This window comes from Chelonia mydas, chromosome 1 (assembly GCF_015237465.2).
Source record: "Chelonia mydas isolate rCheMyd1 chromosome 1, rCheMyd1.pri.v2, whole genome shotgun sequence".
Lineage (NCBI taxonomy): Eukaryota > Metazoa > Chordata > Testudines > Cheloniidae > Chelonia > Chelonia mydas.
In genome coordinates this window covers 97,406,765-97,423,750 of record NC_057849.1, presented here as the reverse complement: position 1 = coordinate 97,423,750, position 16,986 = coordinate 97,406,765, and the positions used below count along the sequence as shown (strand labels likewise).

Below are 16,986 nucleotides of genomic sequence, written 5' to 3'. Positions count from 1 at the left end.
AACGTTAGGAACAATTAGTAAAGGGATAGATCATAAAACAAACAATATCATAATGCCTCTATATCAATGCAAGGTATGCCCACATCTTGAATACTGCATTCAGGTCTGATCACCCTATCTCAAAAAAAGATATATTGGAATTGGAAAAGGTACAGAAAAGGGCAATAAAATGATTAGGAGTATGGAACAGCCTCCGTATGAGGAGAGGTTAAAAAGACTGGGACTGTTCACCTTGGAAAAGAGACGATTAAGGGAGATATGATAGGGGGTCTATAAGATCTTGACTGGTATAGAGAAAGTGAATAAGGAAATGTTATTTACTCCTTCACATAAAACAAGAGCTATGGGTCACCCAATGAAATTAATAGGCAGTGGATTTAAAACAAACAAAAGGAAGTACTTCTTCAATAAGACACACTCAGTCTTTGGAACTTGTTGCCACAGGATGTTGTGAAGGCCAAAACTATAACAAGGTTAAAAAAAGAAGTAGGTAAATTCATGGAGGATAGGTCCATCAATAGCTATTAGCTGGGATGGGCAGGGACGCAACACCATGCCCTGAGTGTCCCTAGCCTTTGTTTGCCAGAAGCTGTGGACGCCTGGATGGATCACTCGATGATTGCCTGTTCTGTTCATTCCCTTTGAAACACCTGGCGTTGGCCACTGTCGGAAGACAGGATACTGGGCTAAATGGACCATTGGTCTGACCCAGTATGCCCAGTCTTATTTTCTAAAATTGTAATATCTGATGCTGTTATGATATCTTGTATTACTCAAATGTAATTACATAATATATACTAAAGTACATTTAGTAGTGCATTTAAAAGTATCATAAATACTTAAAAGTAAACTGCAATTGACAAATGAATAAAATACATTTTTGACTTTAGCCTTATTTTTATTAGCATTTCAAGTTTCATTAATTCAATACATCTATCTCATTCATGAGTACAAATTAGTTTTCCATGTCCACTGAAGGCAGGACAAGAAGTAATCAACTTAATCTGCAGCAAGGGAAGTTTAGCTTAGATACTAGAAACAACTTTGTAAATATAAGGATAATTAAGTATTGGAATAAGTTGCCAAGCAAGGGTGTAGGTTGGAAGAATACCTGTCAGGGATGGTTTAGGTATCCCTTGCCTCAGCACAGGGGAGGATGGCATAGATGACCTAAAAAGAGGTCCCCTCTAGCCATATGTTTCTATGAATTCTTTGAACTTAGCGAAATTTTGTTCTTGATATTGATAGACCCCATGGTTGCCAATTTGGCATTTTACTTGAACATTCAGCAGGGAAAGCAAAGCTTTTTGAAAACTGCAGGTTGTTGCATGTTTACTGCTACAAATATGGATATTTTAAAAATGCAGTATAGAAATATTAGAGTTGGTTGGTGTCAAGATTCCTTCCCCATTCTGAACTGTAGGATACAGATGTGGGGACCTGCATGAAAGACCCTCTAAGCTTATTCTTACCAGCTTAGGTTAAAAACTTCCCCAAGGTACAAATTTTGCCTTGTCCTTGAACAGTATGCTGCTACCACCAAGTGATTTAAACAAAGAACAGGGAAAGAGCCCACTTGGAGATGTCTTCCCCCAAAATATCCCCCCAAGCCCTATACCCCCTTTCCTGGGGAAGGCTTGATAATAATATCCTCACCAATTGGTACAGGTGAACACAGACCCAAACGTTTGGATCTTAAGAACAATGAAAAAGCATTCACTTTCTTAAAAGAAGAATTTTAATAGAAGAAAAAGTAAAAGAATCACCTCTGTAAAATCAGGATGGTAAATACTTTACAGGGTAATCAGATTCAAAACATAGAGAATCCCTCTAGGCAAAACCTTAAGTTACAAAAAGACACAAAAACAGGAATACACATTCCCTCCAGCACAGCGAATTTTACAAGCCATTAAACAAAAGAAAATCTAACGCATTTTCTAGCTAGATTACTTACTAACTTTACAGGAGTTGGAAGGTTTGCATCCTTGATCTGTTCCCGGCAAAGGTATCACACAGACAGACAAAAACTTTCCCCCTGCTCCAGATTTGAAAGTATCTTGTTCCCTCATTGGTCATTTTGGGTCAGGGGCCAGCGAGGTTACCTTAGCTTCTTAACCCTTTACAGGTGAAAGGATTTTGCCTCTGGCCAGGAGGGATTTTATAGCACTGTATATAGAAAGGTGGTGACCCTTCCCTTTATATTATGGCAGTTGGGCAGTGATATTTTGCCACAAAAATGTTGGTTTTTTACTAACTGCAAATAATGTAGATGAAAGCAAAATGTATCAGTGAAAAATTTGAGGGGAGGTTGCATAAGGGAGCAATGGGTAGCTCTTCTTTCATTTACACTTACTATTTGTTGTTTTATATATAACTTGAAAAAGCCACTGCAAGCATGCTATAAGGTAATACTGTGTCTGTAGACCACTGAAAGTGTAAAAAGGGGGAAAAGAATCCTCTCACATACACGGTTTTTGTGCGTTTTAAGGTTTTTTTAATTTGTTTTGCAATGAACATATGAAATCATTCCAAATTTCTAATTTCATTTGGGATTTTTTTTGTTTGTTTTTTTTAAGTGGGGATGTAATTAGGGTTTAAAAATAGTAACCATTTAACCGATAACCATTTAACCGATAGAATTTTAAACCATTAAGGAGTTCACAAAGGCGGGGAACTAGGGGTGGTGTGTGGGGGAGGACCCCCACGTTTTACATGGGGCTCCGCTGCCTCCCCGCACCTGGGTTCCCAGCCTGGGTGTGGGGTCCCGGCCGCCAGGACCCCAGGTGTGGGGCCAGCAGCCAGGACCCCAAGCATGGGGGGCAGGTGAGTTTTAATCATTAACTGAAACCAATAAGACTGGGCTCATCAGTTAGCCGGTTAAGCTTTTACATCCCTATTTTTAAGATGGGAAGTAGACTGACAGCCTGAATGACAAATATCTTCCTGGTCACCACCACCATACTGTCCTAAATTTTTGTTCCCTCTTCCCTTCCCTTTTCTCACTCTGATGTATAATAAGGCACCAGGCTGTCTCCAGTGTGGTCAAATCTCCTGCCAAGCCTGGCTTCCTCTCGTGTCTAGGTCTCCCACTGTGGCTTTGATCCCCAGGTAGTTTGGGCTCGATGGACATGCTCTTCCCTACCAGCTTGGCCCCAGTTTGCCCTGCTGCTCACCTAGTGCTCTGCTGATCTCATTTTCATTGCTCTCATACCTTACCTCCTAGTCAGCTCTGTGTTGCCAGGCTGTCCTCTATTTCTTATCCCTGTTAAATCCTCATGCCATACACTCATATTTGGTCCGGGAGTGGGGGTTGGACAGCAAAAAGGAAGTAGCAAAACTTGAAAATTGCCACCTGCTGTTGTGACTAGGAATTGAACACTTGAACATCTCAGTTTATTAGAATGCAGGTAACTCTTCCCCCTGGGTGAGCAGATTTATGCACAACAGGGGCAGGGGGAGAAGGAGAGGGAGAGAAGAAGGAGCAGGTGATTACACTGTGAATGAAGGAGAGAGAAAATTAGCATCAAAAGCAATAAAACATAAAACATTGTTAACTACTTTTACTTATTCACAAGCACATATGGCATTTTTTCCTACTGTTTATTTTTTCCTACTGTTTCTGTGTCATCTCATTTGTAGTTTACAGGTATTTACAAATATTTTTTGCATGTTTCTCCTAGTTAGAGCCTGGCTGTCTCGATGAAATCCAGATTGCTACAATATTAAGAGAGATACTTAAAGGACTCGATTACTTGCATTCAGAAAAGAAAATCCATAGAGATATTAAGGGTAAGTTATTTAATCATTTTTTTTAAATAGTTTTGGTTAAGTGTTCAAACAGTAGAGATAAGGAAAACCTTTGAAACATCAAAAATGTAAACTTTTAAACTGCCTTTTTTTCTTTGCTAGCTGCCAATGTTTTGCTATCTGAACAAGGAGAGGTAAAATTAGCAGACTTTGGAGTAGCAGGACAACTAACAGATACACAGATAAAGAGAAATACTTTTGTGGGAACTCCATTCTGGATGGCACCTGAAGTAATAAAACAGTCAGCATATGACTCAAAGGTAAGATTAGAATAGACTTTTCTATTTCTGGGGAATTACCCAGAGCCCCTTCTCTAAATGCTTTGTGCAGGCTGTGAATTACATGGTTGCAGTCTGAGGCTCACCTGAGCCACTTCCTGTATTACTGCTGTTGCTCATGCACTTAGAGTCTTTTATTTTTCCTTTTTTCCCTCAGAACTGCTCCAGTGACTTTAACTTAATTGTAAACATTTTTTTTCAGTTAATAATACATAGTTGCATTTAAACTGATTTCAGCTGTGCTTTTGAGTTACCACACTATTCGGACACAGATTTGAAAATTCAGTGTAGACAGATGTCTGTAGAAAGTGCTGATCACACTCCAGACTTTCTACATAAAGCAAATGTAACATGTGTTGAACTATGTATTTCTTTACCATATTGGGAAACAGACTTTGGATATAAGGCAGTGGTCTTGAAAACTAGTCTAATAAATGTTGTGCCAAATACAGATATACATTTTATCTGTGCAAATATACTCCTTTATTTTCATTTACCCTTCCTGGCACTGCTCACCCTCTCCAGTATCTAAAAAGAGGCATAAGACCTCTAAACAGACAACTGGGAGAGGAAGGTCTCTGGCATCAAAATTCTCTAAGCATAGGGATGAGAGTAGAGTGCAGCCAAAATCCAAGCACTCTTCTCTGGTAGCTCCAAAATCACCAATGTTGACTCCAGCCCTGAGGCAAATAATGTCAAGTCCAGGGCCTGAAGGGGCACCTGGACTTGACCACAGTACCACAGTGACCCGAGACCATCTTGGCATCCACCGCATCAGAGGTGTTTGTGGCAGAGATCTGCAGAGCCTATCTGTGATGGTGTCCCTGGCACTGCAGGAGATCATGCCCCAGGTACAGGCAGACAGAGGGTCACCAGTATTGTTGGTGCAGTAGTTGGTACTGCAACAACCTCCAGTGTCTCAAACTTCACGCCCATTGGTACTGTTGAATGGGATGCCTGGAGCGTTGGCTGCTCTCCACTCTTCGCTGACTGGGCACTAGTTTCTGGCACCATCAGGAGCAGCTCCCCCTTGATCAGCAGAAGGTGATTTGTACTCCTCTGATTTGGAGATTGGCTCTTACATTTCCCAGCCTTGGAGCCAGTCACACTACTCCCCACTTAGGTGTTACTTCCCTAGGTTTCTTTGAGATCCTCCAGCTGGAAGAGGATCAGCCATGTGGTCAGGGAGTCACTGGGTCTTCCTACTGGTCAGGGCCTTCTCCAGGCACCAGGTTTCCAGGCCTTGGGGCGGCATTCAGAACGGGGCGGCAGTCCGTGTCCCTCGGCGGCAGTTTGGTGGCAGCTCCGCCATTCTTCCCGCCGTGGCGGCTTTTGGGCGGCAGCTCCACTGCTCTTGTGGGGGTGGGGGCAGCAGCAATTCGGTGGCACTTCCGCCGCTGTTGTGGCAGTGGCAATTCGATGGTGACTGCTTGGGGCAGCAAAATTGGTAGAGCTGCCCCTGCTATTGGTCCAGTGGCCCTGTTGGAACCCATGAGGATCCCCCCTGATTTCTAGGTCATACATGAGGTGTTTCTGCTCTGTGACCTCAGAGAAGCATGGGAAGTCTACTTTCTAGGCACCACCTGTTCCTGACCCTGGTACCAGGCCCATTTCTGAGCAGGAAAAGATGGTTCAGGAGGGCCCTGCTTGGCAGGTAGCAGAGGAGGAATAGCCTCAGCCTAGGCTGGCTTCATCCTCCTCTTTTCCTGATGAGGCAGTTTCCTTGGGAGGCATCTCACGCCCTCCTTTGGTGTTAGCGGCGAATGAAAGGGAGTTCCAGGGCGAACCCCCAAATCAAAGATCTAAGAAACTAGATTTATTTGGTAGAAAAGTTTATTCTAATGTGGGGTTACAACTCAGAATTGCCAGCCAACAGGCTCTTTTGGGATGTTATGATTATAATGTTTGCAAGTCCATGTTAAAATTTGGGGACATATTGCTGGAGGATGCTAGAGTAGAGTTCTCCTCTTTATATGATGAGTGAAAATCTGGAGCGAGAACTTCCCTCTAAGCTAGACTAGATGCAGCAGATTCAGCTCCTAGGATCATCATGGCCTCTGCAGTTTCCATGCACAAGAGCTCTTGGCTGCAGGCCCTGGGGCTTGCACAAGAGGTCCAACAAACAATACAAGACCTGCCTTTTGTAGAGTCTTCATTTTTTTGGTGGAAACAGACTCCAGGCTCCATGCGTGAAGGATTGTAGGGCAACTTTAAAGTCTTTGGGGTTGTATATTCCAGCCCTGTCTAGGAAACATTTTTACCTGCAGCAGACCCACTGTTACTCTGCCCCTGCTCCTTGTTAGGACCTGCAAAGAAAGAAAAGTAGAGGTTATAATAAGCCACTTCCTCCTTCTGCATCTGCATCAACGTCTGCTCCATCTAAACAGCCAGGTGGTGCTAAACAGATGTTTTGATGGTTTGGTTGAGGACACCACCCCACTTTCCAGGATGCCAGATTCCGTCTCCCTCATGTTTGTAAGCCGTCTTTCCCACTTACTCAGTGCATAGTCCTGGATTACTTCAGACCGATGGGTCTTAAGCACTGTGGAAGTGGGATATACCGTCCCGTTTGTTTCTGCCCTTCCCTGCCTGTTCCTCTTCAGGGACCACTCTCACAAGGAACTTCTCCCCCAGGAGCTTCATTCTCTCCTTTGTGTAGGAACCATAGAGGACATTCTGCACTGTCTGAAGAGGGAAGAGGTTTATTACTATTATTTCCTAATCCCAAAAGCAAAGGGAGGTCTTGACCAATTTTAGATCTGTGCCAGCTGAACAGATATCTCACAAAGATAAAAGTTTTGCATGATCACCCTGGTTTCCATTATTCCCTCTTTGGATCCTGGAGGTTGGAATGCTGCCCTCAACTTAAAAGGTGTCTATTTTCGTGTGGCAATTTATCATGGTCACAGAATGTATCTCATATTTGTAGTGAAGTACTCTCATTAGCCCTTCACCATGCTGCCTTTTGGCGTGTCAGCAACTTCTCGGGTTTTCACCGTATGACAGTGATAGCTGCTTTCTTGAGGAGGCTGAGTTCAAGTTTATCTTTATCTGGATGACTGGCTAGTGTAAGAAGCTGGTCCAGGACTCAGTTACTGTTCAGTGTCTCTCTCATCCAGTCAACGTTTGAAGCTCTGGGTCTACTGATCAATTTATAGAAATCTCTCCTTTGTCCAGTTTAGAAGACAGATTTTATAGGAGCAGTACTGGATTCTATTCAAGAGCTTTCCTTCTAGACACAAAGTTCCAAACAATTGGATCTCTTGTTGCAGATCTCAAGGCTCACCCAGTCACAAGAGCTCAAAACTGCATTAGGCTCTGGGGGCGTATGGCTTTGTGCATATTCATAGGTATGTGAGATTGCATCTGAGGAATCTTTAAAGTTGACTGTCCTCTGTTTTTTCTGCCAAGTTGTCACCATGTGAACTCAGTCCTGAATGTGCCCTCTTAAGTATTGACTTCTCTAGATTGGTGGACAGACCCAGTCAGTGTATGTGCAGGCATTCCCTTTGTTCGCCCTGAACCTTTGCTGATCTTGGTGATGGATGCATCTGCCCTGGAGTGGGAGGCTCATCTAGGTCCCCTCCAAACTCAGAGTTTATGGTTCTCAAAGGACCAGTCTCTATATTATCAACATCAGGGAGCTACGGACTGTCCACCTAGCCTGTCAGGCTTTCCTATCCAGGTCAATGTGTAACCTCAGAATTTGACATTACTGTATGTATCCCAGAATGCGATATTACTGCAGTTAATCATTTTTCTGTGTTTAGCTATTGCTAGCTGAAAACCAAATACTACATAGCTAGAGATAATTTTAGGTTCTGAAAGGCAAGGTTAAAAGCTCCTTGTTTGGAGTTTTGCTAATTAGAATGAAATATACTAAACAAAAAAATTAATATACCATAAAAATAAAAGGAATGTTTGGACAGTCAACCTTGGTTAAGTGTCCCTAATATATAAGTTTTATTGTTGTTATAACTAAAAATACTAAAAATGTTTTAATAAAAAATTAGTAGTTTGCTAAAATTAGGAAAATTGATGACCCACTAAGAGTCACTATGAGTTATGTGCTTTGCTTAAGTTAACTATAAAAAATTAGGCAAATAATAAACTTTGGAGCAGTCCGAGAAAGCTTTTCTTTCAGTAAGGTTCTGGCACCTAAACTCCTCAGCAACTGGACAGAAGGAGGGCCCCTGGACAGAAGACTGGTTGCTGATTCCTCAAAACCATTTCAAACTTTGGGTAAATATAAATGTTTGGGATGCTCTGAACTTACTTCGACAGTGTGTGTGTGTGTGTCTGCTTGAAACCCCATTAAAAAGTAGTTTTAGGTAAAAGCACTCTTGTTTATACCAATCATTTATCAGACACAGGAGCTATGTCCCCATTGATTTGTTCCTAACACCGCATGGTAACAGATTTAGTGAGCCAGTTGCCAGGAGACGTGGAGAGGCGAGGACAACTGGTATAAACGATTTGCTGTGCAAGAAGGGAGGATGGCGTGGCAGGGTAGAAGCCTGTAATTTTCCCATGTCCTAGTCCACAAGTCAATTCACTTATAAATTTCGTTACTGGGACTAAGGGTTGAGGCTGGTGACCTGGTCGAGTGAGAAATTATGTCAGAAGGAAAGGGAACATCTGGAAAGAAAGAACCATTGGGCATGGTTTTGGGAAACAGCTTGACTGATAAGAACATAAGAACGGCCCTATTGGGTCAGACCAAAGGTCCATTTAGTCCAGTATCCTGTCTTTTGACAGTGGCCAGTGCCAGGTGCCCCAGAGGGAATAAACAGAACAGTGTTTTCATCATCAAGTGATCCATCCCCTGTCGCCCATTCCCAGCTTCTGGCAAACAGAGGCTAGGGACACCATTCCTTCCCATCCTGGCTAATAGCCATTGATGGACCTATCCTCCATAAACATATCTAGTTCTTTTTTTAACCCTGTTATGGTCTTGGCCTTGGCCTTCACAACATCCTCTGGCAAGGAGTTCCACAGGTTGACTGTGCGTTGTGTGAAGAAATACTTCCTTTTATTTGTTTTAAACCTGCTGCCTATTAATTTTCATTTGGTGACCCCTAGTTCTTGTATTATGAGAAGTAAACAACACTTCCTTATCTATTCTCTACACCAGTCATGATTTTATAGACCTCAATCATATCTCCCCTTAGCCGTCTCTTTTCCAAGCCCAGTCTTGGAAAAGTCCCAGTCTTATTAATCTCTCCTCATATGGAAGCCGTTCCCTTCCCCAATCATTTTTGTTGCCCTTTTCTGAACCTTTTCCAATTCCAATATATCTTTTTTGGGATGGGGCGAGCACATCTGCACACAGTATTCAAGATGTGGGTGTACCAAGGATTTATATAGAGGCAACATGATATTTTCTGTCCTATTATCTATCCCTTTCTTCATTATTCCCAGCATTCTGTTCACTTTTTTGACTGCCACTGCACATTGAGTGGATATTTTCAGAGAACTATTCACAATGACTACAAGATCTCTTTCTTGAGTGGTAACAGCTTATTTAGACCCCATCATTTTATAAGTATAGTTAGGATTATGCTTTCCAATGTGCATTACTTTGCAATTAACAACATTATATTTCATCGGCCATTTTATTGCCCAGTCACCCAGGTTTGAGAGATCCTTTTGTAACTCTTCACAGTCTGCCTGGGTCTTAACTATCTTTAGTAATTTTGTATTATCTGCAAATTTTGCCATTTCACTGTTTACCCCTTTTCCCAGATCCTTTATGAATATGCCGAATAGGACTGGTCCCAAGACAGACCCCTGGGGGACACCACTATTTACTTCTCTCCATGCTGAAAACTGATCATTTATACCTACCCTTTGTTGCCTATCTTTTAACCAGTTACTAATCCATGAGAGAACCTTCCCTCTTATCCCATGGCAGCTTACTTTGCATAAGAGCCTTTGGTGAGGGACCTTGTCAAAGGCTCTCTCAAAATCTAAGTACACTATATCCACTGGATCCCTTTGGTCCACATGCTTGTTGACCCCCTCAAAGAATTCTAGTGGATTGGTAAGGCATGATTTCCCTTTACTAAAACCATGTTGACTCTTCCTCAACAAATTATGTTCATCTATATGTCTGACAATATTATTCTTTATTATCGTTTCAATCAATTTGCCTGGTACTGAAGTCAGGCTTACAGGCCTGTAATTGCCAGTATCACCTCTGGAGTCCTTTTTAAAAATTGGCGTCACATTAGCTATCCTCCACTCATCTGGTACAGAAGCTGATTTAAATGTTAGGTTACAGACTACAGTTAGTAGTTTTGCAATTTCGCATTTGAGTGCCTTCAGACCTCTTGGGTGAATACCATCTGATACTGGTGATTTATTGCTGTTTAATTTATCAATCTGAGGTATCATTAGAGGAGGTTTTGGAATGATCTGGGACAGTTCCTCAGATCTGTCACGTAAAAAGAATGGCTCAGGTTGGGAATCTCCCTCACATCCTCAGCTTTGAAGACCTATGCAAAGAATTCATTTAGTTTCTCCGCAATGGCCTTATTGTCCTTGAGTGCTCCTTTAGCACCTCGATCATCCAGTAGCCCCACTGGTTGTTTCGCAGGCTTCCTGCTTCTGATTACTTTTTGAGTCTTTGGCTAACTGTTCCTCAAATTCTTTTTTGGCCTTCCTAATGGTATTTTTACACTTCATTTGCTGGTGCTTATGCTCCTTTCTATTCTTCTTACTATGATTTAACTTCCACTTTTTAAAGGATGCCTTTTTGCCTCTCACTGCTTCTTTTACTTTGTTGTTTAGCCACGGTGGCTCTTTTTTGCTTCTCTTACTATGTTTTTTAATTTGGGGTATGCATTTAAGTTAAGCCTCTATTATGGTGTCTTTAAAAAGTTTCCATGCAGCTTGCAGAGATTTCACTTTTGGCACTGTACCCTTTAATTTCTGTTTAACTAACCTCATTTTTGTATCGTTCCCCTTTCTGAAATTAAATGCTAGAGTGGTGGGCCGCTGTGATGTTTTTCCTGCCACAGGGATATTAAATTTAACTATATTACGGTAACTATTATCAAGCTGATGATATATATGAGCATGATAATGGTCTTTGGAAGCCTGGAGTCTTCACTGTACCCAGGGCGTTCCTGTAGCTCTGTAAGCAGATGGTAACCAGGGTAGCAGAGAAAGAGATAAATCAGTTTAACTCTTCTACTTCTGCCTTTAAGAAAAATAAAATTGAGATAGAAAAGAAAGTAGTGAGTTAGACATCCTCTGGGCAACAAACCTGACTCAGACAGCAAATATAGTAGCAGTGTAGATGCAGGTGTGTGACAATGAGAGAGTGACAGATTGGAGCAGGGGGTATTTGGATTAAAAAAGCAGACTGATAGAAGCAGGGTTAGAGCCTTACTGAAGGAATCCCAGGATAAGAACCAGGCAGATCATGGGAATGTAAAAGACAAAGTTGTGCTCTCAAACCCATGTTGGGAGAGCAGAAGTGAATAGTGGCAGTGGTTAGAGAAGTCGTAGTCTGTGTTAGGGGGCTTTCCTTTCATCCCCTCCCATGGTCCTTGTCACGCAGACAGAAAGCAGAAGACTAGAAGTCCAAAGTGCAGGCAATGCAGTGTTTATTGGGGTTCCAAGCAAGCATGTCCTTAGCTTTACACATGGGCAGAGTCTGTTCCCAGCTCTGACGCTGCTGAGCGTTTACCCCAGGTCCCCCTTCCCAGTTCTGACACCACAGAGCCTTGCCTGTGTCCCCATTCCCACCTCCTCCTCCTTAGCAGGCCCAAATATACCTGAAATGCATGCCTGTAGTCCCACCCCTTACAGTTTATAGTCATGTTCCGTTTTGTGGGGTTGTGGGTTTGGGGTCTTCTTCCCACCTCTTTTGTATCCCAAGGGAGGGGTGAGGTTGTGCTTGGGACAGGCATTTCTTTGGTCTTTTAGTGTTTTATACCCCTCCCCCCCCAATTCCCCTTTGCCCCTCACTACTGGTTGTTTGGCCTTGCCTTGAGATAGGGCTTGAGGCAATCTTAAAAGTGTGCTCATATATTTCACTGCCACCATGCCCTGTAACACTTTAACTGCTCAATTCCTTACCTCTTCCCATTATGCTAGCAAACCCATCTGGCCAGACAGAAGCAATGCACACAGTGTCTTTGTTCACACATATTAGTAAGGATATAAGAGTATCAAAGGTCAAACCCAAAATTCTATCCTAGGCTGTCAAACAAACCTATATACGAACAGTCTGAGGATGGGTGTGAGAAGGACCCTGACTTGTATCCTTTCTATTATGATTATGAGAGGGATGATCCCCAAGAGCTTCCTTTTCCCTTGGGCCCTTCTGGGCAGTCCCCATTTGGTCCTTTGCTTGAAACACTGGAAGAGTTGCAGAAGCCCCTGCCCATAGCTTCTATAATAAACCAAGGAGGGGAAGAATGGGTACAGATCAGGTCCTTCTCCCCTGAGCAGATCAGGGCAGCAGGGAAATCAGTTAGCCTGTTAAACCACAACACGGACTTGGGATGGCCGGCAAGGATAGCTGGCACCCCTGGTCTTAACTCTGGCAGATGTGGTGGCAACAGCCAGTCTCCTCTCAGATCCAGGATAGGGGTAAGGATACACGTTCCCAGATGCTTTGGCTCACGGAGCCCCACTTCTTGTTGTTTCCTGTTGTCATAAATATAAAGGGAACGGTAAACACCTTTAAAATCCCTCCTGGCCAGAGGAAAAACCCTTTCACCTGTAAAGGGTTAAGAAGCTAGGATAACCTCGCTGGCACCTGACCAAAATGACCAATGAGGAGACAAGATACTTTCAAAGCTGGAGGGGGAGAAACAAAGGGTCTGGGTCTGTCTGTGTGATGCTTTTGCCAGGGACAGAACAGGAATGGAGTCTTAGAACTTAGTAAGTAATCTAGCTAGATATGTGTTAGATTATGATTTCTTTAAATGGCTGAGAAAATAAGCTGTGCTGAATGGAATGGATATTCCTGTTTTTGTGTCTTTTTGTAACTTAAGGTTTTGCCTAGAGGGATTCTCTGTGTTTTGAATCTAATTACCCTGTAAGGTATTTACCATCCTGATTTTACAGAGGTGATTCTTTTACTTTTTCTTCTACTAAAATTCTTCTTTTAAGAAAGTGAATGCTTTTTCATTGTTCTTAAGATCCAAGGGTTTTGGGTCTGTGTTCACCTATGCAAATTGGTGAGGATTTTTATCAAATCTTCCCCAGGAAGGGGGGTGCAAGGTTTTGGTGAGGATTTTGAAAAGACTTTTCCAAACAACTCTTTCCCAGTAACCGGTTAAACAATTTGGGGGGGGAAAGACTTTTCCAAACAACTCTTTCCCAGTAACCGGTTAAACATTTGGTGGTGGCAGCGTAAGTCCAAGGGCAAAAGGTAAAATAGTTTGTACGTTGGGGAAGTTTTAACCTAAGCTGGTAAAAGTAAGCTTAGGAGGTTTTCATGCAGGTCCCCACATCTGTACCCTAGAGTTCAGAGTGGGGAAGGAACCTTGACACCTATATTTTAAAGATTTTCCTGGCTTAGGTTTCTCTTCATTCCTAAGTCGTTCTTTACACGCCCCCCCGGCTTCTTCTTTCTCCACAACTGTCCCTCCCCCCTTCCGCTTCTTCTTTCTCCATAACCCCACCTCCCTCTTCCTCTTTTTCTTTCTCCATGACCCCCCCCCCCCATTCACTCTCCCCCACCCTACCCGCTGCTTCTTTTTTCTTTTGCGTTTTTATGTGTTTTGTTTTATAAGTTAAGGGTTAATGCCACACCTGGAAGTATTTTTATTGTCCTTGAAAATGTGATTGCCAAGCAATAGGAATGTTAACTCTGCTACTGATTCTAATTATTGCCTTCAAAATAGTTATTAAAAAAGTAGTAAATTAACAAAAAAAAAATCAGGTCCAAAGATTGCCATTTATTTTCATGGCCATAAGGGGAGCTGTGGTTCTGCATAAAGCAACCCCATGAAAGCAATAGCCCTCCCAAAGAAGACTCTAAAGGAAGGCGAGGGCCAAAGGGGAAGAAAGGAAAGAGAAAAGAGACAGGCTCTTCAAGGGTTGAGTCAGAGCCCCTAATACCAGGTGGTGGAAATTTTAAAAATGTCTCCTAAGGTACAAGCCAAAGGAAAAATAAGAGCATGGCTACACTGGAAACTTCAAAGCGCTGTCACGGGAGCACTCCGAAGTGTGAGTGTCATCGCACGTGAGTGCTGGGCGAGAGCTCTCCCAGTGCTCCTGGTAATCCACCTCCACGAGATTTTAGTGGAACAGTCAAGCCCCAATGATGCTGTCTTTTGGCTGGTCCTTAAAAATGATGGCAGAACTTGGAGGCTGGTAGTTGATTTCCTCCCCCTTAATCGGGTGATGCTACCGATGGCCTTTGTAGTGGCTAAGCATCAGGAGGTGATGACCTCCATTGTAGGAGGGGCCCAGTGGTTTTCAGTTTTGGATTTGGCCAATGCTTTCTTTGCTATCCCTTTACATCAGGGCAGCTATTACATACTTGCTTTTACCTTTCAAGTTGTGTTTTGCCAGTGTCCCCATGGACTGGAATAGTGCCCCTATTATTTGTCATGTCCATGTAATCAAGACGTGGAATGGAATGCCTAAAAAGGATAGTGTAATTTCCTGTGTAAATAATATCCTGGTTGCACTTACACGAGGAAAAAAATCTAAAGGTATTGAACAAGGTGTTACATTAAACCCCAAACTTTAAACTTTTTGAATTTTTTGTAAGCCCCCCAAAAGCCCAATTGTGCTCCCAACAAGTAAATTAACTTGGAGTAACTCTGGGAAAGAAGAGGCATTCCCCTGACCAACAAAGAGTGGAGCTGATTCTTAAACTCCAGACTCCCACAAATGTAATTGCTCTTAAATCCTTTCTGGGTATGAATAAAATGTTGGGAGAAATTAACAAGGACTTTTTTTAAAAAGGCAACCATGCTGCATAAATTATTAAAAAGGGGATAAAACTGGGGCCCCCTACAGCAGGAAGCCATGGTCCAGTTAAAACAGGCCTTGGTTCAGGCTCCAGATTTAGCATATCTCTGGGTGGGACAGCCATTTGTGCTGCAACTGGCAACTACTGAGAGGGGGATGGAAGCTGTACTAAGAAAGAACCATGGTACAGTGCTCCACCTTGTGGCATATGCCTCCTGACTTTCCAGTAAGGTAAAATAGAGGATTCACCTCCTGTGAAAAAACTGGTTTTGGCACTAGTTTGGGCTTTGCAGCATTGGAAATATTTGGTGAAATTGTTACCTGTGATATTAAAAACTGCCCACTTTCTAGTAAAATATGTATATACTGGCAAAATTAACAATGGCCATATGTCCAGCTCCAGCAAGTCCTAAGCAAATCAGGGCTAATAAATTTGCTGATTTGTACTCAAAGCACAATTCAAAATTCAGAAGCCCTCCCCCTCCCAAAAAACCAAAACACACAGAAACTGAGACCCAAATGGGTTTAAGTACAAGTTAATAAGTTTAGCTTAAATGTTTAATGTACCTCCTGCTATATAGGGAAGGATAAAGTTTGTTTGGCTTTGTGTTTTAAATTATTAGCTGTGTGAATGCTAAAAGATTTTTGGAAAAAAATGCACTACGGTGTGCTGCTTTTGCTGGTGTTTGGATTGCACACCTGCTCCTTTGATGATGTGAATTCGAAACCTGTTGTGTTCCAGGCATGGGAAAACTTCCCATAAATGACAGTAAAATGTCATGAATACCCTCAACGTTAATGCTAATCCCAACATCCAGGGAGAACAAATCACTCTTTTAGGCCCCTTGGATGAATATAATCCCACTTCAGTAAAATTAAAAGGCTTAAACTTAAAGTGAATATTAGCATGGTGTAAAGGCGCAGACTCACCCCTGCAGCACCTCCTGCTGGTCATTGGGAATTAGCTCTTTTCCAGCATGTAGTGCCCTCTGCAGACCAGTGATCTGCCACAGCTCTGGCCCCCATGTCCCTCACAGACCCCGGTGCCCCTTTCTCTGGGGTTCTGCCCCCTGGCAGTACCCCCACACTCTGCCTCTGGGTCTCTCCTTCCTGGGGAACCCCCAATCCACCATCCCCACCTTGCCTCAGTCTGGGCTACTGCCAGTCATCACCAAGCCCCCCGCTCCCTGGGGCATACTGCAGGGTAAAGGCCACTCATCATAGGCAAGGGGGTTCGGACCTGTTGCCTTCCTCTGCCTCCTAGTACCTATATGGGCCTTGGACCAGGCCCTACAGCCTGGGGAGTTGCCAGCCTGGAGTGCCCACGCACTGCACTACCCTCAGTACCATGTCAAGCAGGCAGGCAGGCCCTGCTCTCTCCCAGCCTGGAGAAAGACTCCTTAGGCCTCTGGCTCACAGCCTTTTTATACAGGCCAGCTGGGGCCTGATTGGGGCGTGGCCCAGCTGCAGCTGCTTCCCCAATCAGCCACCCCCAGCCTCAGCCCTCTCCAGGGCTGCTTTTAACCTCTTCTATTTTAGGAGCGGAGTAGCCACCCCGCTACACATGAGAATGAATAAGAACTGGCTGCGTATCATGGTTTGGGTTACAAATGATCTATGCTGGCGACTATGAGAATCCCTACCACTTCAGTGGCAACAGCACCATCCTCATGTATGCACTAGAGGCTAGTGGGGGAGCAGATTTGTTAGTGGGAGGAATTGGAGGCTACGCAGGTGGGTTCAGTTGTTGCTGGGTGGGAACTGACAGGCTGTTGTTTAATTGTAGTAAGCCCAAGTGCATTCACTTGTGGAGTGAAATCCCTAAGCAGACAGTTCCAGGGGGAAAGCCAGTTCATTTTAGGCTGAAACAATCGCTTTCAACCCCAAACACTGGTCGAAAAGGTCTGAGGGAGGCAAAACTACAAATAGTAACAACAAAAGGGGGAATGGAAAGTTC

At 43.2% G+C, this 16,986-nt stretch overlaps 1 protein-coding gene and 1 long non-coding RNA gene across 8 annotated transcripts in view; one reads left to right on the top strand and one right to left on the bottom strand.

Moving 5' to 3' along the window:
- STK24 (serine/threonine kinase 24) overlaps positions 1–16,986 on the top strand; it is a 123,596-nt gene that overhangs the window by 71,148 nt on the left and 35,462 nt on the right. For 4 of the 7 annotated variants that reach the window (XM_037896183.2, XM_037896196.2, XM_037896174.2 and 1 more), the window contains 3 exons: positions 3,681–3,789; positions 3,910–4,067; positions 8,208–8,327. In XM_037896183.2, the coding sequence (XP_037752111.1) occupies positions 3,681–3,789; positions 3,910–4,067; positions 8,208–8,327 (387 nt within the window). The remainder of the gene's footprint in view (positions 1–3,680; positions 3,790–3,909; positions 4,068–8,207; positions 8,328–16,986) is intronic. The other 3 variants (XM_043534928.1, XM_043534916.1, XM_037896191.2) reach the window with 1 other exon arrangement.
- Positions 6,256–16,018, bottom strand: LOC122463710. Its single transcript, XR_006287285.1, has 2 exons — positions 15,960–16,018; positions 6,256–6,391 (listed from the first exon to the last, which is right to left on the bottom strand). It is a non-coding gene; the product is annotated as an uncharacterized LOC122463710 (long non-coding RNA).